Below are 24,917 nucleotides of genomic sequence, written 5' to 3'. Positions count from 1 at the left end.
TAGATAGGAGTCTTATAAACATCCCATGAGTATCTCTTGCATTGTTTAGCCTTTTATTTTCTTTCTCGTTAGATTGAACATGTGGCCATGTTGTCTACAGTAGCAGTTTCTCCTTTGCATCTGACAAATCCTTCTATGCGTGACATATGGGTGAGGTCTTCATTTTCAATTTTCATTATCAATGCACGGCGTCTGGATGTCTCACTACCTTTTCTCAAGGTGTCCCAGAATGTTAGCAACATCTTTTCAGATCTAAAGGTTGCTGATGCTAGTCCCCGTCCGCATTGATCTCTTTTAAGGTAGAGTCTTTCAGGGGATGCATTCAGGTAATGTATCCTATGTTTTACCAGTATTTTGCGGATGTCCAAGTCTAGTGCCTCGAAATCATCCGGTAAAAGTCTTAGCAATCCAGTGTAGTAATTCAGGAGGGACACTGCAAACATATTTATCGCCTTGAACATGTTTCTCCCGTTCAGCTTGGTTTTTGCTAATTTTTCAACCCTTGCCAAAATTTCGGCTCGGATTTTTCCCATGACTCCAAAGATGGGATGCTTGATCTGTCCTCCATTATACCCAAGTATTTATACATTGCAGTTCCTTCTAATAGTACCGCAGTGTCTTCGCAGAGAGGCGAGTTTGTAGCTGACTTTTCTCTGTTTATTTCCAATCCTGAGGCTTCACAGAACATTTTGACTTCATCCATCATTTTCTTTAGGACCCTCCTGTCTATTTCTTCCTCTTTAATATTTATACCAGGTTCTTATAGACACATCACGCAGGAAAATGGAGGGATGTGATGGAATCTCCGTTCTTCGTAGTAGAAGAATATGAGGATCTTGGTACTTTTATATCTCTTCTTCATGTTTGTCCTTTTCCATTCCAATGAGTCCAAAAACTCAGAATCACGGCCACGATTTCCCTGTAGCATAACCGAATTTTGGAGCCTAGATGATCGTCATGCATGCCTTCTCTGCAAATTATACCCAAAGGGTAATTCAAAACTAGTGATACTGCACGTAAAGAGTGGAATTTATCACTTTACTTTCTAAAGCTTTGAACACTAATGGAAAGTGTAATATGCATATTTTGATGCCAAACTTCAGAACATTGTGATGGCATGCCATTAGGAAAATTGCAAGTCTATGGACTTGGCACAAATACAAACGACGGTGCGCAAGGTCCCTGGTTTTAAAACAATGTAGAACGATAACAAATGTGGTTTCTAATTCATTTATACGTCTTTCTTTCTTTCTTTCTTTCTTTCTTTCTTTCTTTCTTTCTTTCTCTTTTCTTGCACGTGAATATCGTTATACACTATGCATTATTGGGAGGCAATCATATGTAAATGATACAAGCAGCCATGGTATATGAATACCACAAAAGTCTGTGGAGACTTGGCGCTTCCTTTATAGTGGTATTATCCTCATTCCCCTTCTATTCTTCTCTGGGAACCTTTGACATACCATTACCAATGAAACACATCCTAATGCACTTATTAGCGTGAAAACTCTTTGGTTTGAGCCAAAGGTACTGCCAAAAGAGCTCACCAGGAAGGCACCCTTCCCGAGTAGACATCCTTGTTAACCTCCAAATTCTCTTTGCGTGAAATTAGAGCCATCATCTGCCAATTCAGATGACTGCTATACACCTTAAATGACCACCAGTACCTTTAACTGGCGAGTAGAAATGGGCAAGAGCTCTGGCCCTTTTGTTAGAGACCAGCGGCTATCCATAATGAGGAGTAATTCGCAGAATTGCCAGAGCAGATCCAAAATTTCAACGCGGCGCTAATGTTGAGCTTTCAGAGCCAATGCCGAGTGAAAATTTGTCTGGCGTTTGGCATTTCCACATCCACACATTTTGCCAAGCGACGACTGTGCGTCAATTTCCGATTATTATGTTAAAATGATAAAGTTTTTCCTGGCTATAAGCCGGCAGTGTAAAGTTCGTCTGGTAAAATGGTTTGTTCCCATTGACAGCAAGGAGAAAGCGACGATAATCAAGGAACTGTCGCATCTCGTGGTAAATCGCAACGCTAAGCAGTGTAACTTTTTGGAATGGCGCAAGGACAAGATTGTATTTAGAAGGTACGGGAATAGCTCTAGCAAGACTCATAACTCTACAGATACGCAAGCCTATACTTCATGGCCTGCGTGGACACAGATACCAATGAATTGATCGTTTTGGAGATGATTCATCACTACGTTGAATTACTCGATTCATATTTTCGCAATGTGTGCGAGCTAGATCTGGTTTTCAACTTCCACAAGGTGCGTTTCATTCCTTACCATGACATCCTTTAGGCTTATCACCTCTTTGACGAGGTCTTTATAGATGGAGACTTTTACGAAAGCAACAAAAGGGCAGTTCTGAGGTCTGTGGCCGCTCAGGACGCAATGACAGAAAAGTCAAAGCCATTTTCATCGAAAACAGAATCATGAAATAAACAATTATTATTATTATTCTTCTTCTTTATCGTGTTTTACATTGTATGCATAGTCTGCAGTTACATTAAGGAGCTGGTTTAGTCTTCCAAGCATCATTCTGGGATCGTCGACTATTCCGGCGGCGATTGTTGCATTGTCATAAAGTTGTCCAACGAGGAGCTGAAGTTATTGTATGATGATAAAAATGGACTACCTTTGCAATTTCTGGGTTCCTTTCGATAAGGTGGAATATTTTTACATTTATTTGATGCTTGGGATTGAGTTCCAAAGTTGATGGCAGTGAAGACAAACTGTTTGCGGAATCAGCTGCACCTTTCATTGTTGCCTTCATAACTTTTCTACAAGGAATGTTTATTATGGTCAGAAATTTACCTCAATGCTGATGACAAGAAGCCTGTAACTACTGCAGGAGAGTCAACAAGTCTGTCTGAGAACTTGACCGCATTAACTTTTGTTCCGAGTGTCGTCTATAGGTTTCGTATTGTGTGAGATTTCTCGTACCTGTACAAATTCAGAGAGGGTTTTCTTTTGGTCCTCAGTTAAAACTTCCAACGCATTTTCTGCTGGGACTTCATCTAGTTCCGGTTCAAAGTCGTCCTCAGGGGAATCAATCGCAACAAACTTTTTATCCTTAAAGTTCTAAAAGATAGATAAGAGATCTTTTGAAAATTACCTGAATGTTCATTGATACGAATTCATCAATATCCTCATACATCAAGAGTACATTGCGATTTCTCCTCTTAAAAGACTCCATGTATGGGCTCGCCAAAGCGGTTTCCCTATTGTTTGCACAAAAGTAGTAGATATTCTTCTGGTTTTCCTTCATTGTTGTCAAATATTCGTCCAAAGATATAAGCTCATTGGGATTACCAAGAGTTGATTCAAACCTTAAAAGGGATAACAATTGGTCTTTATGGGTCCCATTTTTGTGGCATTCATCAAGTACTCCCTCCTTGATGTAATAGCTGTACTTGTCATAAAATTTTCTGTATTCTTCTGGATTGCTCTTGCTCTAATTAAAAGTGTAAAAATTTTTATAACAACTAACCTGATCGTTCAAGAACTTTAGAATGCGTAAGACAATTGTGTTTGACAGTTTTTTGATGAGCTGATTATTCTGCATTGTTTCACGGCTAACATTAAGAGGCATATCTTCACAATCAATTACACCCTTGACAAAAAACAACCATTTTGGTATAATGTTATCAGCTGACTTTTTAATTAAAACTCTCCTACACGGTTTTATATGGTAATGTAATTACATACCTTGAATAGAGCGATACACCAACGTCATTGCTCGATTGGAACATTCTATTTGGTGCATCGGATGGTATGTAAAATAGAGATTTTATGGATAGTGGAGCATCAGAATGGAACAGGAATTTGTACATTGGTTCTCCCCATGATGTGTTGTTTAGAAATCTGAAAAATTTGGTATGCTCCTCATCTGTGGCACTCTTTTCTACCCACAATGGTTTTTGCGTAGTAATTTCAACTTCTTTATCACCTTCCTGGGCAAATAACGGGAAGTTGATGAACGCCGAGAATTTTTCCGCAATCTGTTTAACATTTCCAGCGTTGCTAAATGCAACACAATCGTCACGCAAATAACAGATAATTTTGGTTCCACGTGGTAGATTCTCCACTTCCCTAAGATATTTATATTTATGGGATAAAAACCAAACCTAATGCTGAATGATCCAGTACCATCAGAAGACCAATGATAGCCCATTTTTCCCTTCTCTGGATCATAACTCCTGGTAAATACATCAACTTTGCTTGAAACAACAAATGAACTGTAGAATCCTACACCGAACTGCCCAATTATGGCGTTTGCTTTATCTTTTGCGTTTAATGATGGATCCTCCAAAAACTCCAGTGAACCAGATTTTGCAATTGTACCAAGATTATTTATAATTTCATCCTTGCTCATTCCAACACCAGTATCCTAGAGTTGATGTATTTTCCTTAGCTCATGAACATACCTCAATTGTAAAAGTTTTTGTTGCAGCGTCGGTTGTTATCTTTATTTTGTATGGAACATCGTGGTCAACTTTGTTTGCAGACAAACCTAAATTTTAGAGTTTATAGAACATTATAGTTACCTTCTACGGTGGATTCCAAGAACCTCAACTTTTCTAGAGCATCGCTAGCGTTGCTAATTAGTTCACGGATAAAGACCTCCTTGTCAGTGTAGAGAGAGTGAGCCACAATTTGTAGCAATTTTTGGGTTTCAGCTTTAAATTGATAGACCTAAATCATATTAAACGTTATGAATCTTTCTTACGTCTGCATCACTTGTACTTGAGTAGCTCATATTTTGGCTTTTGAGGATTCCACTGCCAGTCAGAGCCTTTGCAACTGGAATAGAGCATCCACGTCCTACACATGGAATACGTAGATTGAAGGAACCGAGGTTTCCATGTGCTCCAAGTTCCACATGGCTTTTATTTGGTTTTAGGCCTCTTAGGGCTATTCTTTTGGCGGTATTACCGGGCCTCATCTTTTCAATTGTCTTTTTCTCGTACAAGCTGTAAAGTATAGATCGATACAACTCTAAGATTATACAGAACGGATAAACCAAATGTTTGTTTTGTACACAATGAGTTTGATTCCATCATGGAATCCCCTAACACCACATGCACGGCGCTTTGGTTCCCAGTATCACAATAGTGAAGCTTAAACGAGACAATTTATGATAATTCAGGTGAATTGTACAGATAACTTTGTTAAAAAGTGCAATGTGCGTGTAAAATCACTATAAACATACGTACAGCTTGCTATGCCAAGATAACGATGATTTAGTCAAGGAAGACTGTTAATCGCAGTAACATTATTGATTCCACTCATTTTTATTGTAAAGGTACAAATGGTTTCATCACAGGCGAAATTTTCCCTGGTGAATAGTTTTACTATTAAACACGTCGAAGTAAAGGAGTTTATATCGCAAAGAACTGGCGTGAAGGTCTTCCTTCTAGCATATGATACACCCATTGTAAATTCCTACTTTGTCATTCCGACACAGGCAGATAACCATGAAGGTCTACCTCATACTTTGGAGCATATAATCTTCCTAGGGAGCGAACGCTACCCATACAGAGGAACTTTGGACATTTTGGCATGCAGAGCACTGTCAATGGGAACGAATGCATGGACAGCGACCGATCATACCGCTTACACATTATCCACCGCTGGCCTGGATGGAACATTGAAAATGCTACCCATCTATTTGGACCATATTTTACATCCAACACTCACCGAAGAAGCTTTCATGACTGATGTACATCATATCACAGCTGATGGTTCAAATTCTGGTGTAGTTTATTGTGAAATGAAGTCATGTGAAAATACCGCTGAAAGCATTATGCACTTTGAAGCGCTAGACAAACTTTATCCAGGGGACAGTGGCTATAAGATGAATACTGGAGGAAGATTGGATGGTATACGTTCTACGAATGTCGATAGAGTCAGAGAATTTCATAAAAAGTTTTACAGATGGGATAATCTGTCCATTGTGATATGCGGAAACGTCTTTGATGAGTCCCTCATTCTGAGTACAATAGAAAAAACAGAAACAGAGAGTATAGAATATCATCCTCAGAAAAAAGCAAAGCATGATAACGATGCTAATAAACCGTGGAGTGAACTTAGACATGTACAAAAGTTGGAGCAATCCGTAAAATCGCAAGTGGCCTTTCCGAGTGAGGAAGAAGATAACGGAAATTATAGTTTGTCCTGGAGAGGACCTGCTTGGGATAACTTTGAATTAATAAGAGCAATATCATTGGTTGGGTCATACTTGGTAGATTCTACCACATCACCACTGGAAAGGGCTATGATACATAATGGTGATCCATATGGTAGCTGTGTAGATTTTTCAATGGATTGCTTTAAAGAAATTTATTTCCAGCTAGTTGTAAAGGATGTCCCATTCAAGGACTCTGATAAAATGACAACCGTTGAAGAAAAACTGTGTAGTTCCATAACTGATGTTTATAATTCTCCTCTTGACATGGAAAGACTTCACATGTTAATAGAGAGGGGTAATATGACCTATTTAAGGCAGATTGAAACATCACCTCATGAAACATTAATTGAATCAATAATAGGATATATACTATATTCTGAGAGCGCACAACAATTGGAACAGTTGTTAAATAGCACAGAGATGGTTAAAAGACTACTATCAAAGGATGAATCATACTGGAAAGATATTCTTGAAACATATTTTATTGATGCGCCTAATGTATCAATAAAATGCATACCTAGTACTAAACTCAGTACAGAGATACAGGAGTTTGAAGAGGAACTTATAAGGAAGCAAATAGAAGAACATGGCTTAGAAAAACTAAATGATAATAAAACCCGTGTGGAATCTATGTTTGAGAATAACAATGGTCCTCCAAAGGAAGTAATAGAAGGTTTTGGATTTTGCAACAGTTCGAACATATCGCTACCAAAATGGCCTCTACTACGCAATTTCAAATCATCTGACCTAGTGGATGGAGTTGGAAAGGGGGCTGATGCTTCCTTTAACAACGTCTTGATATACAACAAGGACACTGGTAAAGGAACGATTGAGGATATAGACTCTTTGGCTCAAGAGTTGAATTTGATCAAATATCCCATACAAGTAAACCATATTTCATCAGACTTTGTAAAAATTTATCTATTGTTTTCCACGATAGACCTGGATTTGAGTTTAGATGAAAAGAGATTGTTATTAATATTATCAATCTTGATGTTTGAATCCAATGTATCTGTGGATGATAAACTTGTGAAAGCTGAGGATTTCATACAAATGCTTATGGACAATACCACATCTTACGGTTCAAATTTGGGCTTGAATAGTTCTTCACTTTTACCTGATGAATATTCTGGATTCATTTCGGTCTATTTTACCAGCCCGGTTGAAAACTATGAAAAAATATTGGAAATATTTTTCAATATTGTGTATAACATTGAATATTCGTCTGAAATTATTAAAAATCACATAAATTCGTTATTAACATCATTTTCCAAGAAGAAAAGGTCAGCCAAGTGTCTGGTGAGGCAGATATCCACCGCTTTACGGTAAGCATATACCTTTAACATAACATGCTTTCAGTATAAAAAGCGATTCTGTGAGGAACACATGTAGTCTAGGACAGCAAAATGCGTTTCTTAAATCAGTGGTTGATAAGGATTTGGTGGAATCATTGACAGCCTTACATAAAAAGGTTTTTAGACCGGAAAACATGTGTTTGCATATTACGGCTGATTTATCAAAGCTACCGGTTGGATGGATTAACTTTTGGAAGAACCTCCCATGTAATTCAAATTCACACAATTTACACACTGTATAGGTTCATCAAGTATAGACAAGCCATTATCTGATCACTTCAACTTTAAATATGGGACTGACAAAGAATTCAAGAGCAATAGTGCTATACTATCATCATTAGCGTCGACCGATGTAACGTATTTTAGAATAACAATTCCGGCACCAATTGGATACGACAATCCAGACTATATAGCCTTATCTGTGATCGCAGAATATCTATCCATGGTAGAGGGTAAGACGATTATAACAAGTATACATCTTCTTTCAGGGCCACTGTATAGAGTTATACGTGGAGGAGGGTATGCATATAACCATGCAGTTGTTTATTTCCCTTCTCAAGGAGAGATATATCTATCCATTTTCCAGGCCACAGATTTGATTCAGGTCAGTAAATATTTGCGTTCACATTTCTTATATAGGCCTTGAAGGCTACACAGGATGCAATTTGTAAGATACTTTCCCCAACATCAGTACCAGATGATGATATAATGGCAGCCAAGGCCTCCTTGATTTTCAGAGTATTAAGGTTCGTTAGCTTGCCATTATATCAACTTTCTATAGCAACGAGGAGACATTATCGGAATACAGTCAAGAAACCTTTTTGTCTGCTTTGAGGCAGACAAGTATAAACCATAACAAGGAAGTTGTAGACAAGGTTACTTTCAGTTTTGTCCACACATTATTGTCTATAGATACAAGAAGTGAGCATCGAAGATATTAAAGTTGCAACAGAAAAGTACCTAAAGGAATTTTTGACCTTTGACGGTCCACCAAAGTCCATATCTTGCATAACGAGCAGAGGCAGTGTAAGTTGCTTATGATTAGACACAGTAATTTTCAGGTTGATGAACTCTTCAAGGGACTAAACGATATAAACTATACTAACATTTGCCAATTGAGTCCCGATTCGATTCTACCGTTTTTATCAAATGAGACCGAGCAGATATAGGGTGGGCTTATTAGGAATGTGAAATATTTCGTTGAAATGCACTCACACACTAATTTTAACTTGTAAATCAATTCATTGTGTGTTTATATTCGGGGGTTTCCCATGTCATTTCGCCTTTCACAAGATGGTTACCAAGCAGCCACTGGCGAGGACTGAAAGCAATGAAAAGGGCAGGCCCGTAACGGGAAAGAAAGCCTCGAAGGAAGGTGCTGTATCAAAATCATCCAAATCTGCCCACAAGTCAAGGGAAAAAAGCGCAATTCTTGCAAAAGCCAGGGAACTGTACTCCCAACAGGTAAGTCCACTTTTGCCAACTCTCATTATCGTCAGTTTCCTACCGCTTTTCCTATGGAATATGAGCTTTGGGGTAAAGATTTGTCGAGGGATTGTTGGAGGAGGTGTACCGTAGTTCACGCCAGGTACAGGGATTTACTCTCTATCTTGAATACACAGGCCATGCGACCCTTCCGCCAATATAAATGAAATATCACAGGTGGAATATGATTACTACATCCACTGGTCTGGGTTGGATCGTAGGTTGGACTGCTGGTTGGCTATGGAACACATACGCACACTTGATGAAGGTCCGCCAGCAAACGAATCAGCGATACATGACACCGAACCAGAGTTTCATCATGATCATGCCGGTATCGATGAGGAATATCTTAGAGAGCATGAAATGAATACGAAGTTAAAGACTATTAATAGGATCAAGCTTGGACCGTTTATGGTTGACACCTGGTATTTCTCGCCATATCCGGCACCTTATCAGAATATTGACATTTTGTACATTTGCGAATTTTGCTTGTCATTTTTCAAGTTTGTTACCGTCTTTATTTTTAACGAATTTAGGCACGAGGATGAACTTAATTGGCACATGTCCCAATGCGAATTGCATCATCCACCGGGTAATGAAATTTACAGGGACGAAAACCTAGCTATGTTTGAGGTTGACGGAGCAATGAGCACGGTATACTGTGAAAATTTGTGTTATTTGTCTAAATTGTTTCTTGACCACAAGAGTTTGAGGTTTGTTTATTTTCTTGTGAATATATTAATGTAGGCATACTGTTGTTTTGTTTATATTTTATGTCATGACTGAATATGATGATAACGGTTATCACATTACTGGCTATTTTTCCAAGGAAAAACATTCTAAAAATAATGTGTCCTGCCTTTTATCCCTTCCTCAACATCAGCGAAAGGGTTATGGAAAATATTTGACGGCTTTCAGCTACTTGCTATCTAAAAAGGAAGGGAAAACAGGTACACCTGAACGTCCATTGTCGGATTTGGGTAAGGCTTCATACATGTCCTATTGGTCGGAAGTTTTGCTTGAGATTTTATTTGATCCTAAATATGAGGGCGTATCTATACAGGTTTGTTGCTCATTTATTTCTTTATTTTCTACAGACACTATCGCAAATGACTGCATTTGAACCAGCCGATATTATATCATGCCTAGAAGAGTTGGGTCTTTTGCATACACTATCTAATGGTACATCGGTGATTACAATATTGCCGGAGAAGAAGAGGGAATTGCTATCTAAATCGCGAACAAAGACTAGAAAGTTGTATATGGAAAAGCTTCATTGGATTCCATATGATGCACACAATGAACTCACTCCAGTATGAGACTATGTAAAATATCAATTATGTTTTGCTTCCTAATAGACATAATAATGCTCTAAGTGAGACTTTGTTTTCGTATACGTGCAGGTCCGAGAGTACCTGTTTGGCGATGTTTTTTGGCATTTTATCTCCAACCCCTGTTAGTATACTATAAAGTGCATCTAGCTCCACAGTTTTCCTGGGTGTTTGTTTCGGAGAGTAAAAGTCCGATATCCTGTTAAATGCGGATTCGAGTTCCTTTACATCTTCTATTGGCATATTTAGGGGCACTTCGTAACCTCCACTGACTATAAGCTTGTCGTTCTAAAGTAATGTAAAATGTGTAGGTTTGTAATACCTTGCCGGAGGGCCTGAACCATTTCGACTTGGCAAGCCGCCTGAATTCTAGAAAGCTGAGGTACTTATTGTCATCATTTCTATTAGTTAGCACATAATCTACTTCTTCAAGGGTCCAGTGCTCGCCCATTGACCTCAACATGATTAGGGCGAGCTGATTGGGCGGTGTGTCGCGTATATTTCCGTAATACCCGTACACATCTTTACACAATTGCTCGAAATGTGCATCTTCTTCCATTATAAATAAATGTGACTAGTTACAAAAATTGTGTATGTGGAATAGGAAATATTAAAGTAGGGAAGAGTAGCTAATTTTCACCTTGTGCACTCTTTTCCTTTTGCGATTTCTTTTTCTTTTTCTTCTTTTTATCGCCAGGTTCCAAATCTCCGGCAGAGTCGTTTTCCTTTCCTTCCTCCTTGGCGGTCTCATTTGCGATTTCCTTCTTTTTCTGTTTCTTTTTCTTCTTCTTGTCGGACTCCAGGGGTTCTTTAGTCTCTTCACTCGGCACCTGTTCTTCCTTTTCCTCTTCTCGCTCCCTCTTGTTTCTCTCGGACTTTATAGAGTTGTATTCTTCATGTGCCGCTTTCATAACAGTCATGTTGTCTTCGGGTAGGGGTCCGCCCAGAAGATATTCCATACGTTTAGTCAATTGTTCGTTCATCTTTTTGCCATAAACATCAGTTGTGGTATCACAGAAGCAGTCTAGTCTTGAGGCCAGTGCACATTTGTTTGCTAAATATCTAGCAGCTTTGCCCTTGTGCTTATTCGTAGCCTTGCCAATGAATGCAGATTGATACAAGAGCCCATATTTTGGGGTTTTGCTTCTTGATTTTAGTGCCCTAAATAGCGCCTTTTCAGCCCCTAGGATTTGTATAGTACTTGCGGGAGCCTTTGCAAGATTAACAAGGGAGCCTGCATGACTAATGAGTCTGCCTGAAACCACAGGTCCAACAATGGTATTGAGGTTTGGTGCAACGAGAGATACCTTTGTATCCAAGTATTCACTCAGGTTGTTCTTCATTTTGTCAAGCTTGATGACTTGATCGGCAAAACTTTCAATATTCAGCATATCAGAATCGGTCAGTTCGTGTCCGATCGACTGCCTAGAAGCCTTTTTGATTGACAAGGCAATTTCTTCGCTTCCTGTTATATTTGTTAGTTCCTCAAGATCATCAAAATTATACTGTTCCTTTTTCTTTATGGCCTTTAAAACTTGACAAAATTTCACATTGTCACTAACGATTTGATATAGCTCTGGGAAATGCCAGCCATACCACTCACGGGCTCTCATAAAGAAGGCATTTAAGTTCTTGGTTAAAGAGTCAAGCAGTGCCACTGAATTTATGATTGGTTTATCCTGTTTTGCAGGGTCGAATTTAAGTTTGCTTCTGCTATAGCTGTGTCCCAGACCTATTTGGAAGTTGTGCATATCGAATGTAGTACCGCCAGAGGCCAACTTTGTCAACCTATTTGTTTCATAAAGTCTACATCCTCTTATAAGTTCCAGTACGTTTGAGTCATAAATAACTTTAAAACCCTTTTGCGACAAACTCTTTCCCAAAGTTGCATCTACTACGGCCAAAGAATAATCTGATTCCTTCTTTGGTAGATTCTGACTCAAAAACGATGACAATAGCACTGTAACTTGGCCTTCTATTAAACTTCTCATATTTTCTAGGGCTTCAGAGGCGGTTCCAAAAGGCTGGAACGCCTTAAACTTTACCGTTGCTGTAAACTTGTCTTGACTCAACATCATCTCTTCCAAGGAGGCATCATGGCCGATTTGGTCCCAATTATCCACCTGATAGAGACCATAACCGGCCGCTGTCTCGAATAACAAGTATGTTTTAGTCATCTTGTACGTACATTTGCATATCTTTCTAGCAAGACAGCCAAAACAATAGCATTCAGAACACTCGCACGATTTCCACTAAATAAAGATCACAAATATTTCATATAAACATAAACTAGAGTGTTACGTGCGTATTAAATGAGTTCTGGAGGAGGTTCAACAGCTCACTGATGATGGGGAGAAGAGTTAGCACCTGAGTAGAGCGTTTTTAGATAAAAGTTTTCAACAGATGACTTCATATAGATATATAATTTTGTTTTATTTATCGTATGAGGTGCTACAGCTTCCTCTTTTCAACTGAAGGCGACTATAACAAACCTTCTATGCTATATACCGAGTGGATATCGATCCTTCTACGTCAATAGAGTAACTTTAGTGGTTAATATTTATACTTTTGAACATCTTATCTTGGATTCCTTAATGGTGATATATCAGAGGACGATCTTCGACAATTACACAGTTGGCAGGGTATATTACCCATATTTACGTTTAAAATCCCTTGATTCTACTATTATTTCATGTAGTATTAAATTGGATGCGAAATTTTAGGGTCGCCACTCCTATATAACCATTGTTCTCTATGCCTATATAGCAAGGGATTATGGACTCCCATAACTATAACATGACTGTTTCCTATCTTAAAATCTTGATATTAATGCTCATGTTAGCTACCACACATCCTCTATGCCCAAGTCGTATCTCCGCTAGGCGAGTCCACTTCAGTATAAACATGTGAGGACTTTAGATGTAGTTTCCCTCTAGTGTTCATCAATGCAGAATATTATTAACCACTATGTCCGAAACAAGCAAGGATAAAGTCGGTATTTGCATACCAGAAGACAATAACTTGGCAGATACACACGATTGCTCGCAATCTGACGCTACGGACTCTTCGCCTTCTATCTCTTCATTGGTACCATATACTAACGAACAAATAGACTCGTTTGTAGAAGTTAGCAATGTGCCAGGGAAAGGACGTTAGTTTATGTACACACACATTGTTTATAAATGCTATCACTTAGGTTGTCTATTCGCTCGCAGAGAGTTTGATACAGGGTCGTTAATATTCATAGAAGCTCCATTATTTTCTATCATACCGTCATCCAATTCGGATATATGGAGCGTGTTGTCATCATTACACGAAGATTCACCTTTGGCATTGCCACCTTTGTGGCATCAAGCAGCTCTTTTGAGCATAATTAACGGGACAGAAGAATCAAACGCAGTGCTTAAGAACAAGTGGGTACTTGATCCTGATCAGGAAGTATCACAAGATGTAATGAGAGTCTTGGAATCTTTGTGTATAGTTGATGACACTGGAGAGTTTTTTTATAATGACGTTTTAATTGACCCAGAATTATACCAACTATACTTACAAGTTTGGCCATTGAATTCCTTTGGAAGAAGTACGGACCCGGATGGTCTAGTTATTTATGATCGTAAGTTTAATAGTTGAAATTCATAATAACGTAGGCATTTCATTCACTGCTCATAGTTGCGATGCATCATGTTGCTGGTATCACACTGACCAGGATTATTTTGTATTGCGGGCAAGGAAGAGGCTGCTGCCCGGAGATGAAATAACTATATCATATTTAGGGGAATCTGACCTACTGGCAGCTACGTACAAGCGCCGAGAACTGCTGGAGAATTGGCACTTTTTTTGCCAGTGCAATCGTTGTTCTGAGAGTCTTGATGTATCCCGTGGATTTTTATGTAAAAATTGTCATTTTGGATCAATATTTTTGATCTACAATAAAGGATCAAAACTTGTAAGCGCACCATGCACTCTGTGTCGATATAGATTTTCTGAGGCCGAAATTACAGAGTATATTGATTTGGAGCGTGCTTATTCATATAGGATAGATTGTATTGACAAATCGGATTTGTATGATATCCTCCAGGTTTATGACCATGCCAAAAATGTTTTCAAGCAGCATTGGTTACTGTATCAGTTACAAACGTTACTATATGATTATTATAAGGGAAAAGGGAATTTTGAGCAAGCTAAATTTTATCTACTGGATAGATTAAGTTATGCCGATAAGGTTAGTTTTTTGTGTATACTTTTAACAATAAATAGACAATCACCGGCCCACTTTATTGCATCGCATTCATGTATGAAGAATTAGCTGATATTTTAACTTCACTATCTAACATAAATGAGGAAACACTCAAGATAGGAAATCCTAGTTTCGATGTTGGCACACTGTTTGTTTGTAAATATATTGCATATTTTGATACAGAAACATGATAATGACATATTATTTTAACGCGGCAGCCCTTCTAGCTGTTTTATGCGGTTATAACCATCCGTATTATTGTTCTGTAGTTGTAAGTTTGTACACATTTGTGATAGAATTGTCAGACTAAACGCTATCAAATCGAGGAGCTAGTTGTTTTTACGTTGAATAATTCTACAAAGACGGAAGACACCAATGAGTAAAATAAAGACCACGAAATGTGGAACCTTGATCTGTCTAGCACTTACCACTTTAATTTTTTCGAAAATATTCTACACATGTTCCTACAATCAGTAGGTAGCTACTTTTATAGTCTAGTTGAACCAATAATCTTTTACTTTAACCTTGGTTCGCTACCGCTTGACGATTTTGAGAGAGCTTGCAAGGTCGTGGCTCTAAAAAGATCCGATGGCAGCTTATCTGACCAAGATTTCTATATTTTATTTGGTTTATTATCCTTTTATATATACCTTGCTAAATAGGACTCTTTAAGCAAGCTACAGTCGGAAATTACAACGTAACAGATGAATCTGATGGTGACACCGTTCAGCTTCTAAAATGGTAAGAAGTACACTTTATCATATTTATGCCAATGTATTAACAATATAACAAGGTCAAGTTGGAAGAATTGCAATGGAAAGTCTAGGAAGGAGTCTATGCTAGAGTACATTAGCATAACCAATTCCTTATTTGGTGACTTTACACCAGACGAGGGTTCTATGGTTTGAACTTTTACAACTCCACATACTTCCTCAGGGATTTGGTGTTTTAAGTCAAGTAAACCTGTTGGATAATTTGGACAAGAAGTACGTCTTTTTTCCGTCATTAATATCTTGTCTGCAGCTTTCCACATAATGAATTCTTTTCCCAAGTAACGAGTGGGAATTTAGAAGCTATAAAAGAGATATTAAAAGGTACCTTCTACTTTTGAGAAAAAGCTTTTTAGATGATCCTAACATGGTTAATGTCACAACCCCCGAGGGTTTAACCCCTTTGCATTTGGCAGCTGATCGGTACGCTTACAGTATACTGTATATTACTTTACAGTGGATTTGATCATATTGTCAAGTTACTGATAAAATATGGTACTTTTAATTTATGATTCTCGCAAAACATATAGGAGCCGACATAAATGCAGTTGATGATAATGGTGACACAGCTCTGCATGTTGCAATAGAGTCTGAACAACAGGAGATAATAAAGATACTTATAGATAACAACGCAAATACAGAGTTAGGGTACGCATATAATAAATTTAAAATATTACTATAGTAACATTGACGGGTTAACTCAGAGTGAAATGCTGAATTCACGCATGCCAAGTTAGAGATTACCTAATATACAGAGCTATATCGTCAATCCCCCATGATACGTCGCAGGGATTTGTATTTTTATCGAGTGTACTTTTAAATTCTAGGGATAACACACTATTTTCATGTTTCATTGATACATTGAAATAAACCTATATTTACCATACTTTTGAACGTTAAGCTTACCGATAGCCTATCTGGATATTCTTGTCCGCAGACGTCAATACCGTATTTTTTGCAGGCAGTGTCCGTTACACTTGGACACCAGTTGTGGGATTCTGAAAGTTTATGGATAGATTGACTGAAGCATACCTGTCCACAGTACAGTATCATCTGCTTTGAGAATAATATATTCTCCGTTCCACATATCAAAAAAGTGTACCCTTCCGGTAACTTTTATCTCAGTGTGTGATGGTATGTCATTGTATATTCGTTTCACGCGCCCAAAACCAAGTTTACTAAGCATTCATAATTTCAGTTTAGACAACAAACCAATGACCACCTAGAAAGGAATCCTGGGATTTTCCACATGTACTTGTATTCTGAATTGATATTTGGTGTAATGTGTGGAGACTTACCGTTGGCATCCATCTCATTTCTTCACCCTTGTCGAACCTGTCCACGCTCCACATACTCCTGATGAATAGTATAATCATCTAATGAGATAAATACCATTGCTTAACACCAGATTTGGCTAATGATGTTGTTTTTAGGGTTCCATTGAACTGGAGTTTAGACATACATTCAAAAATCTCCGGATTAATGCGTAGTTGCACAGTGTTTGTTTTTAACAGGAGATCATTGTCCACTTGTGATATTTCAGTAAAGCCTAGACCCCTCTGAAATCGGATATTCTCAACGACAAAGCTTGGAGAAGCCACATCACCTCCGATTCCGATAGAATCGACAGATATTAATCCCCCTGCGATATAAAATGCCAGAATCCATTTTACAAATCCATTTGGAGACATTTGAAAAGTTATTATCTGTTGGTTTCTTGGAAACTTCCCCTCTGTGGTGTGTAGATGTCGTTCAGACGAAATCACTACCAATTTCCAAAGGTAGTGAAATGTATGATGGGATGTGTATTATATCTATTTATTTTCACAAGTTTGGTAGGAACATTGGCCTCCACCTCTCCTTTAAAGGCAACTTCTAGAGATGGTATCTTTCGTCCATTTACATTCTTGCACACATTCGACTATAACTTGCCTAGTAGATAAATAAAATGACTCCTCATACATGAAACATCACTCATGAATTATTTAGGACCAATCGGCCTACCAAACAACGTCATATTACGTGCGTCCAAAACACACCGAAGAAGACACAACAAGGAGATGATTGAGAACACCAACAATGAATATACACGCGAGTACACAAAGCAACTGGAGAACATAGCCAGAAACTCAACCTCAAGTATTAAGGAGATGAGTCAGGCTATAGCACAGGACCAAAGAAATGGCATTATTACGAATGGAGCAGCTTCTAACGTTTCACCAAACTTTGACTATGTGCCAGAATGGCTTCAACTTATATCCACCTCGTTACAGTCTCCTAAGGAATTCATTTTTGGGGCACTAACTTCTCTTACTAGCATGGGTTTGTTTATGACATTCTTAGAATGTACTATAGGTTTGAGTACCGTGCTGCAAAATCAAGCTTTTAAAAATGTATCATGTACACTATTCTCTACCGAGACTGAAAAGGCGATTTGCATGACACAGAGTTTGCATTTTATATCTCATATCCTTTTATGCAGGTATCGACAACATCAACAACATAGTTTCAATTGGTAAATTTACAGATATTTTTATAAATGTTTAGGAACACGAATTTTGAGTCTCAATTTTCGTATATTATCAGGTGGAAGAATTGCCGATGACGCCCTTGTAGCCTTGGATACTTTGGCAACGGACCACAAAAATGTTAATATAATAAAGTCGTTAGGTTCTACCGTTGTTTTGTACATTACCCTAATGAGGGAATCTGTTCCTGATGAGTAAGACAAGCTAGATGATCATAATACCCATTTAGAACAAAAGCAATGGCAGGGTCCATCATGACAAAATTAACTGGTCTGCCAGTTATTTCTAACATTGCTGATACAAGTAGCGGTGGATTTGGACGTGTAAATGGTAACAAATTTAAATGATGATATTATTATTACAGTCATCTTGCCAAGACCAACAAGGATTCACAGAGCAGATTACGATATCGCAAAGCTACAAGCTGGTGCAAGTGAGAACGAAATGTTATCACTCGTATAATTACCAAAACTTTACGGCAGTTTTTAATGGTTTATAATATGATTGGTCTTCCCATTTACTTGGTGCCCTTTTCCCAGGTCCTCGAACTTCGTGGTATCTATATTCGCGTGACAGACGTACAAATAGAGATTACCTGTGACGTCTATATGTGTCGAACTTCAGAAGCTTCTTCCTGGTAGCCCAGTAACCGTGTCTATGATACCAACGCCATTTGCTTGAGACGTGGTTACCTTTACAGGAATTAGGTGTAAGAATTTAGCATACCGTACGATCTTCTTCCTCTAGAAAACGTTATATAAAGGCTGTTTATGAGAGTTCTGATCCTATTGTTTAAATCACAGACGGTCGAGATGATCTGATAATGTGTATGTGATATCGTGGAGTAAACGGCATAAATCATGAGAATTACCTCAGAATAGACACTAAATCGATTTATTGATAGATTTTTATGGTTTGTGGAGATAAAATTCCATCTTTGGAAGACATTAGGACTAATCCCTGCTTCAGCTAGGACATTTTTTGCAATAAGAAAATTTCTAGGAAATAAAAGGCTCATTATCAGTTAAATGGTATATAAAACATGTATTATAGTTTAGAACAATAGTTATACTACCTTCGTTTGTGATGTTGACAAAGATAGTCTAGTGCATCTGGCCCGTATATTGCATCAATTGTAGTATTGATATACAGTATATTGCTTATACCAAGGATCCTGATTAGCTCCTTGATATCTTCCACGACAGATTCCTTTGATTGTATGCATGATTTGATCTCATCGAATGAATCTTTTTTCACATCTACTTTTGGCATTCTATCTTTGATACTTTTAGAATAGAGAGTGTGGCGATCCATACAAATTTTGTATATCGCACTTGATACTACATTTACTATTGCAGCAACAAAGTCGTTAAAGTACAGTCTTCCTTTTTGCACAGTATCTGATTGATCCTGGTTACGGCTAGAAATGACTCCATCAGCTATGTGTTGTACGTTAGAGCCATCAATGTAGCCGGGTATTATTGAAAAATCTCTTACAAGCACAACAAACATTGCTGTTGACATCCAGGAGCTGTCATCACATTTGAAATCTTTTGGCTCTATATTCTGCTTGCCATACATGGATAAACGAGTGTAATGTTTAAACAATAGTTTCAACGGTTCAACATCCAAGTTAGATAATACCAACTCCGATCCCTTGTTGTTGATAAAATTTGACAATTCCTCTTTTGAGATAAAATGACGTATTTGACCACTTCCCTTTTGATATTTGTAATTACTAACCGATTTTTTAGTATTGTGGAATATGACATGCTTTTGGAACTCAGGCCTACTTGTGTATAGTTTGTAGTATAGATCCAGTAAATGTGATTCACAAAAGTGATGAAAAGATACCAACCTAGAGGGATGGCGAGTATCTCTAAATAGAGTTACATCTCCAGATTCAGCTATTATGTAAAGCAAGTTTAAGTATGCTAGTTCTCTTAGATATACACACCACATATGTTCTGGTATCAAACGTTCTCCATTTGGAACGTATATGGAAAATTTCTCAAAAAGCAAGTTCAACCTCTTTTTACTAGACATTAACGTTTTATTAATCTTACATTCCACATGGAATCTCTCTAGGGATGTTTGTATTATTCCATATTTCAACATATTATCATCAGTTTCATATTCTTTGCTGTAGTAAAAGAATATTTCGTTTATAGCGTTTTTGAGTCTTATGCTTGATTTTAACACCTTGTTTACGGTAGAGTGAATGTCATGATTGCTACATCTTCTCCAATGCGTATCTATCAGTTGTTCTACTTCATCAACAGTATCACTATCATTACATCTGGATTTTACCAAGGGCAATAGCCTACAAGTTACATTTTCCTCAGATACCGTTTGGACCGATTTATTTATCTGCACTTTTGGAACTGGTTTTGGTGTCATATTTTCATATTTTGAATAAACAGTGTCTTTGAATGAATTAAGTTTTTCTTTAGATTCTTTTACCTTTATTTTTAGTTGCGATATTTTTTCTTCCTTATGTTTAATTATATTTTCCAATCTAGACAGTTCAATTTCTTCACAAATTTTATCACTTATAGCGTCAACTTTGTCAGCTAATTCGTATCTATGTAATTTTCTTAATTCATCTCCTATTCTCCGGTAGTTCAGTATAACATCACCCAAGTTATTAAATCCACCCTTACCACCATCGGCTGACGCACTGTAGCTGTTTAATTCTTTAATACAACTTAGTATGCCGCTAGTTTTGTGCTTTAACATTACTTGGTACTTTTTTTCGACAAACTTGTGCAATTCACCCAAACTGTGTGATTTTATAAAGTCAATTTTGTGCATGTAACTTTCAATAGTAACGTTATCAGAATTTATACTATTCAGTTTCGATAAAAATAACTTTGAGATTAACTCTAATATAAACGCATTATGACTTTCTTCATTTGTTGAATCAAACATATTCTGTATAGCATCCAGGCAAGAATCAAAATCATTCTTGTTCAACAAAGACTGAATATTGGACCTGAAAATATCTAAATCATCCGGAATCGATTCATAATACTTTTGAAGCATATCCGTGTTTATAATTTCTGGAATGAAGGGGCTACCGTATACCCCTTTACCATCCACTTCCAGATATACACTACAAGGTGAATTAAAGTTTTTTGTGTGTTCCAAGATTAATGTTGTGTCTTTTTCTAGATTTGAGACTTCTTTGATCTTGTCTTTTGGGATAACTACTATGTATTTGACTGAGACAATTCCATTACCTATATTTTGGACACCTATAACCTTTCCATGGTTTGTACTCCAGGCTTTTATATACGGCAAAGCAATGGTTACTGGTTCTCCATTTTTATCACATATGTTTAGTACAATTTCATTGGAAAGAGAGTGTTTGTCGAGATAACTTAATACTGCATTTTTCTTCACCTGGAACTCCTCATTTTTGCTTTTCAGTCCGTATACATCCCATTTTTCATCATCAATTATATCCAAAATTGGCTTTATCAGTGGCATAGCCACGCACCGTAATGGGAATTTATTGGTTACCCTGCTGAATAGACTGGATGGCCTTCCATCTGATATGTATACCTCAAATGGTGAACCTGATATATCATTACCATCCAGTTTTACATAGAGTAAGAATCTTCCCTTGAGAGATATCTTATATCTCACATTATATGTAAACTCATTTAAGAAACAGACATCCCATGCAAAGTTATTATACGTAGATTCTTGTATTGTATTCTTAGAGAGATATGTATTTATCCATGAGGGCTCTGCCCTTAGCATATCACGCTCATCTCCACTTTCTCCTATGAATATTGTAGTTTTAAAGCACGTTTCTTCACATTGTTCCAGATACATTCGTATAATACCGGGACAATTACAAGATTTGCGATATACTTGAAATCTCAGCCATTCTCCACATGGACCTCCAGATATACCATCACCTTCAGCGTATGCTGTGTCTGATTCTGCTGGTAGATTATTGACATGGGTTTCCATACATGGCTTTACAGTGTCTATCGCCACGGGTTCCATTTTGGTATTAAAGTATGTTATGTAAAAACACAATGTAGGATGCAATACAATGGTTAAACCGTAAATCAGTGGCTATATAACTAGATGCAGCTCATAGATGTAGCACATACATCGCTTCGCACACATTTCACCTACAATGGATCCAAGACTCACAAATAGGCAAAACCAAGCGTTCTCTAGACTATCCTTCCAAGTTTCACCCAAGAATCGCTTATTGTACAATGGTACGGTAGACACGGGCTAACAAGTGCACGATGGCAACGTTGATTTTCTCTACCATCCGTAGAAAGTTTACGTCACAAACGTTTTTATTTGTTCAAATCAGAAAACTAGGTGGTATAATACACAGTTGGCCGTATGTAACGCGACCGCTACTGGGAGAAGAGCCACGTTTCGCAAATATACGGAGGATGAGCATGTGGAAAGTTAAACATAGTTCTATTCTTCTAGCTAAATCTTTTGTTTGACAGAGAAGAGAAGGGAGGACTGGGCCTTGAACTCGAGAGGCTTCTCAAGAAAGGCTTTACCATATATGTAATGTAATTCTCTAAGCATAATAATTGGAATAAAATTACGTGTTGATTCGCTGTTTTTATTGGTTAGGGGGCCAAATTTGCATCCATCCAGATCACACTCCAGGACCATATACCTTCTCCGGTTATCTACCACACTAGACAAAATTGTGAATATATGCTATTTATGTTACTGTAATTATAATGTTGATACAAACATATGCATGGTAATTGTTGATTTGTCTTGATAATTAGCATTATTGACAGAATGGCCCCAAAACGTTCTAGAATGGGCAAGAAGTCCGATTCTAGTATGAACGTATCCAAAACTAAAAGAAAAAATTCCTCTAAAAAAGCGTTTAGAGGTGTAGTTGACGATGATGACGCCTCTCTAAAGCCACTAGACCATTACGAAGGTTTTTATTTATTATCCTCATAAAATTATTATAGAATCTCTTTCTGATGAAGAAAATTTTGAAGCTCTGGGACTACCAAAGTCATTCACTCCCGAAATCTCTGATGGTACGTTGACATTGTCTCTCGTTCATTTTCTTTGCAGATGAAGCTTATGAAGACCAGGATGAAGGGAGTGAAGAGGAAGATGAGGAGGAAGATCGCGTAGATTGGGGGAAAAAACTAAAGAACTATTACGTCGATGGCTCTGATGACGATTCTGATGAAGAGGCCATAAACGACAGAATAGAAGAAGCAAAAAAGATAGCTAGTGAACTCTATGAGAATGTCGATGATGAGGATGCAGATATTGATAATTATGACGTTGAAGATCACAAGGAAGATCCTGTCGTACGTTTATCCTTTACTGTTTAAAATTTTTAGGAATTTGACACGCTGCTAAAAAGCTTGTCTGAATCATTGAATGCTCAGCGCGAAGCCTCAGAGCTTCCAGAGGACTTTTTTGATTTAAGTGATAGGGATAAGAAAGAGTTCCTATCGAATGAACATCCTGAATTTTTGGAGCTTCTAAGAGAGTTTAAAGAGAAATCTGACATTTCAAATGAACAGATTATGAAAATTTTAAGCGCTCCTGATTCACTTAAACTTTGCACCAAAGATGTATGTTTTTAGTGTTTCCTTATTTTATTCGCAGGGTATGGAGTATTTGGACATAAGAAATGAGCTACTTCTTATGTATGTATCATATTTAACATACTACTTGTTGTTAAAGACCCATGGAATATCAATTGAGAACCATCCTGTAATCAATAGATTGTTGGAGTTGAGGATTATGCTAGACAAGGCTAAACCTATAGAATCCAGGTTACAATATCAGATCACCAAATTACTGGAAGACAAAGATTATGAAGGTACTTTTATTACGTAAATATAAATTATATTTTTTCAGTTGATACAACACAACTACGTTCGAGATTGGACCTCATGGAAGATGAAGAGGATCAATCCGCCGTATACAAACCACCAAAGAATGCAGTAATGGGAGAAGTTTCTGGTAATATGTTTATGGAACGAACGGGCAAGCCATCAAAGGACGAAATGCGTGAAAGAAAGCGTCAATCATATTTGGAGGGTGAAGAAAACGGTGAGAGCGATGTTCTAGCTACAAAGGCAGCAAAATTCATGAAGAAGATGGCGGAAAGAGAGAGATACGAAATGGAATCAATGAGACGTTTGCCAATGAACAAAAAGGCTAAAAGAGGTGCGTACAACCTTTATATACTAATATAAATTTAGAAATGAGAATGTTTGCGAGGGAGCAGAAAAATTTGTTATCTGGTTGTTCACTGCAGCACTTGAGTTCGTTTGCTTCTGATGCCATGAAGACATCCGGAAAAACACTTTCAGCGTCAGCTGGGCTAAATGCTGCTGCGCAACGTATGAGACAGAACATTCTAATCTCAGAGGGGAAAAATATTGCACATGCTTCATCTATCTCAACTCATGGAAAGGATAAATCGCATAATAAGGACGAGGCTTATAACCCTGCTCCGAAATTAACATTTGATGACGAAATAACACGCATTCAAGGTCTTCACGCCAAAGAAAAATCAAGGAAAAATACCAAAATCCTCAAGCTTAGATCGGATGAGATTGTTCCAGGGAAAAGGGACATTGGTAAGGATATAATGAAGAACAAGGGTTTAACTGTCAAGCGTGATAAAACCAAGGGAAATGCAAGAGTTAGCAATCGCAAAAAGTTTGAAAAGAAACAAAAAGTATTCAATGCAGTCAATGCTTCTAGGCGTTCAGAAGGTAGTAGCTATTCTGGTGAAGATACGGGAATTAACGCCAGGAAAAAGAAGTCTTTAACTATGTGATTTGTAAATCACCATCTTAAATGTTTGATCAATTTAGTGTCTCTCTAGCATAGAAGTTTGTACACACTGATTACAAGATAGTTTAATCACACATAACATATAACCCTGTCTTACACCAAATGGATTTACGCTGATTGCGTATGTATACACCCGTAGAACTGGACCTGGGGTGTTAATATCATAAAAGGGT

The 24,917-nt window shown here is 37.6% G+C and overlaps 15 protein-coding genes across 15 annotated transcripts, besides 4 other annotated features; 8 read left to right on the top strand and 7 right to left on the bottom strand.

Moving 5' to 3' along the window:
- Positions 1-68: 68 nt before the first annotated feature.
- Positions 69-533, bottom strand: BEWA_038270 (hypothetical protein; the record flags this gene model as incomplete). Its single annotated transcript, XM_004833185.1, has 1 exon — positions 69-533. One exon carries the CDS (start codon positions 531-533, stop codon positions 69-71), a length of 465 nt encoding a protein of 154 aa, XP_004833242.1.
- Positions 534-1,238: 705 nt separating this feature from the next.
- Positions 1,239-1,293: a microsatellite.
- A 132-nt stretch (positions 1,294-1,425) lies between these two features.
- BEWA_038260 (clathrin coat assembly protein, putative) lies at positions 1,426-2,448 on the top strand. The gene is made up of 3 exons (XM_004833184.1): positions 1,426-2,087; positions 2,126-2,270; positions 2,304-2,448. Exons 1-3 carry the CDS (start codon positions 1,906-1,908, stop codon positions 2,439-2,441), a joined length of 465 nt encoding a protein of 154 aa, XP_004833241.1. The 5' UTR covers positions 1,426-1,905; the 3' UTR covers positions 2,442-2,448.
- An 11-nt stretch (positions 2,449-2,459) lies between these two features.
- BEWA_038250 (heat shock family protein) lies at positions 2,460-4,950 on the bottom strand (the record flags this gene model as incomplete). The annotated part of the gene is made up of 11 exons (XM_004833183.1): positions 2,460-2,606; positions 2,641-2,785; positions 2,820-2,914; positions 2,949-3,086; positions 3,121-3,459; positions 3,496-3,679; positions 3,714-4,097; positions 4,133-4,395; positions 4,433-4,518; positions 4,553-4,700; positions 4,735-4,950. 11 exons carry the CDS (start codon positions 4,948-4,950, stop codon positions 2,460-2,462), a joined length of 2,145 nt encoding a protein of 714 aa, XP_004833240.1.
- A 157-nt stretch (positions 4,951-5,107) lies between these two features.
- BEWA_038240 (conserved hypothetical protein) lies at positions 5,108-8,804 on the top strand. The gene is made up of 8 exons (XM_004833182.1): positions 5,108-7,520; positions 7,555-7,757; positions 7,793-8,002; positions 8,039-8,154; positions 8,190-8,296; positions 8,332-8,425; positions 8,463-8,576; positions 8,612-8,804. Exons 1-8 carry the CDS (start codon positions 5,317-5,319, stop codon positions 8,717-8,719), a joined length of 3,156 nt encoding a protein of 1,051 aa, XP_004833239.1. The 5' UTR covers positions 5,108-5,316; the 3' UTR covers positions 8,720-8,804.
- A 39-nt stretch (positions 8,805-8,843) lies between these two features.
- On the top strand, positions 8,844-10,354 carry BEWA_038230 (histone acetyltransferase, putative; the record flags this gene model as incomplete). Its single annotated transcript, XM_004833181.1, has 6 exons — positions 8,844-9,014; positions 9,050-9,138; positions 9,173-9,538; positions 9,572-9,748; positions 9,783-10,098; positions 10,133-10,354. The coding sequence occupies 6 exons, from the start codon at positions 8,844-8,846 to the stop codon at positions 10,352-10,354; spliced, it is 1,341 nt and encodes a 446-aa protein (XP_004833238.1).
- Positions 10,355-10,359: 5 nt separating this feature from the next.
- Positions 10,360-10,948, bottom strand: BEWA_038220 (conserved hypothetical protein). Its single transcript, XM_004833180.1, has 2 exons — positions 10,689-10,948; positions 10,360-10,654 (listed from the first exon to the last, which is right to left on the bottom strand). The coding sequence occupies exons 1-2, from the start codon at positions 10,923-10,925 to the stop codon at positions 10,373-10,375; spliced, it is 519 nt and encodes a 172-aa protein (XP_004833237.1). The 5' UTR covers positions 10,926-10,948; the 3' UTR covers positions 10,360-10,372.
- Positions 10,949-10,995: 47 nt separating this feature from the next.
- On the bottom strand, positions 10,996-12,543 carry BEWA_038210 (snoRNA binding domain containing protein; the record flags this gene model as incomplete). The annotated part of the gene is made up of 1 exon (XM_004833179.1): positions 10,996-12,543. The coding sequence occupies one exon, from the start codon at positions 12,541-12,543 to the stop codon at positions 10,996-10,998; it is 1,548 nt and encodes a 515-aa protein (XP_004833236.1).
- Positions 11,124-11,157: a sequence feature (GA-rich).
- A 790-nt stretch (positions 12,544-13,333) lies between the features above and the next one.
- Positions 13,334-14,986, top strand: BEWA_038200 (conserved hypothetical protein; the record flags this gene model as incomplete). Its single annotated transcript, XM_004833178.1, has 6 exons — positions 13,334-13,517; positions 13,563-13,979; positions 14,014-14,588; positions 14,624-14,751; positions 14,787-14,874; positions 14,900-14,986. The coding sequence occupies 6 exons, from the start codon at positions 13,334-13,336 to the stop codon at positions 14,984-14,986; spliced, it is 1,479 nt and encodes a 492-aa protein (XP_004833235.1).
- Positions 14,987-15,045: 59 nt separating this feature from the next.
- Positions 15,046-16,110, top strand: BEWA_038190 (ankyrin repeat domain containing protein; the record flags this gene model as incomplete). The annotated part of the gene is made up of 9 exons (XM_004833177.1): positions 15,046-15,230; positions 15,266-15,344; positions 15,397-15,505; positions 15,540-15,589; positions 15,627-15,697; positions 15,730-15,796; positions 15,831-15,868; positions 15,904-16,021; positions 16,056-16,110. The coding sequence occupies exons 1-9, from the start codon at positions 15,062-15,064 to the stop codon at positions 16,108-16,110; spliced, it is 756 nt and encodes a 251-aa protein (XP_004833234.1). The 5' UTR covers positions 15,046-15,061.
- Positions 16,028-16,049: a sequence feature (AT_rich).
- BEWA_038180 (conserved hypothetical protein) lies at positions 16,058-17,083 on the bottom strand. The gene is made up of 6 exons (XM_004833176.1): positions 16,766-17,083; positions 16,672-16,729; positions 16,586-16,635; positions 16,406-16,551; positions 16,280-16,371; positions 16,058-16,245 (listed from the first exon to the last, which is right to left on the bottom strand). The coding sequence occupies exons 1-6, from the start codon at positions 17,062-17,064 to the stop codon at positions 16,114-16,116; spliced, it is 777 nt and encodes a 258-aa protein (XP_004833233.1). The 5' UTR covers positions 17,065-17,083; the 3' UTR covers positions 16,058-16,113.
- Positions 17,084-17,169: 86 nt separating this feature from the next.
- Positions 17,170-18,099, top strand: BEWA_038170 (signal peptide containing protein; the record flags this gene model as incomplete). Its single annotated transcript, XM_004833175.1, has 5 exons — positions 17,170-17,257; positions 17,363-17,695; positions 17,729-17,821; positions 17,856-17,888; positions 17,921-18,099. The coding sequence occupies 5 exons, from the start codon at positions 17,170-17,172 to the stop codon at positions 18,097-18,099; spliced, it is 726 nt and encodes a 241-aa protein (XP_004833232.1).
- Positions 18,100-18,140: 41 nt separating this feature from the next.
- On the top strand, positions 18,141-18,363 carry BEWA_038160 (hypothetical protein; the record flags this gene model as incomplete). Its single annotated transcript, XM_004833174.1, has 2 exons — positions 18,141-18,231; positions 18,266-18,363. The coding sequence occupies 2 exons, from the start codon at positions 18,141-18,143 to the stop codon at positions 18,361-18,363; spliced, it is 189 nt and encodes a 62-aa protein (XP_004833231.1).
- On the bottom strand, positions 18,364-18,919 carry BEWA_038150 (hypothetical protein; the record flags this gene model as incomplete). Its single annotated transcript, XM_004833173.1, has 4 exons — positions 18,364-18,460; positions 18,497-18,593; positions 18,628-18,718; positions 18,773-18,919. The coding sequence occupies 4 exons, from the start codon at positions 18,917-18,919 to the stop codon at positions 18,364-18,366; spliced, it is 432 nt and encodes a 143-aa protein (XP_004833230.1).
- Positions 18,920-18,972: 53 nt separating this feature from the next.
- On the bottom strand, positions 18,973-22,362 carry BEWA_038140 (conserved hypothetical protein; the record flags this gene model as incomplete). Its single annotated transcript, XM_004833172.1, has 1 exon — positions 18,973-22,362. The coding sequence occupies exon 1, from the start codon at positions 21,919-21,921 to the stop codon at positions 18,973-18,975; it is 2,949 nt and encodes a 982-aa protein (XP_004833229.1). The 5' UTR covers positions 21,922-22,362.
- A 339-nt stretch (positions 22,363-22,701) lies between these two features.
- BEWA_038130 (conserved hypothetical protein) lies at positions 22,702-24,727 on the top strand (the record flags this gene model as incomplete). The annotated part of the gene is made up of 7 exons (XM_004833171.1): positions 22,702-22,849; positions 22,884-22,955; positions 22,993-23,237; positions 23,271-23,507; positions 23,542-23,758; positions 23,797-24,108; positions 24,144-24,727. The coding sequence occupies 7 exons, from the start codon at positions 22,702-22,704 to the stop codon at positions 24,725-24,727; spliced, it is 1,815 nt and encodes a 604-aa protein (XP_004833228.1).
- Positions 23,773-23,793: a sequence feature (AT_rich).
- Positions 24,728-24,917: the final 190 nt, after the last annotated feature.

The sequence above is a fragment of the Theileria equi genome (assembly GCF_000342415.1).
Source record: "Theileria equi strain WA chromosome 2 map unlocalized gcontig_1105316255037, whole genome shotgun sequence".
Lineage (NCBI taxonomy): Eukaryota > Apicomplexa > Aconoidasida > Piroplasmida > Theileriidae > Theileria > Theileria equi.
The sequence above is the reverse complement of the archived record's forward strand: the minus strand, read 5'-3'. Positions and strand labels throughout refer to the sequence as shown.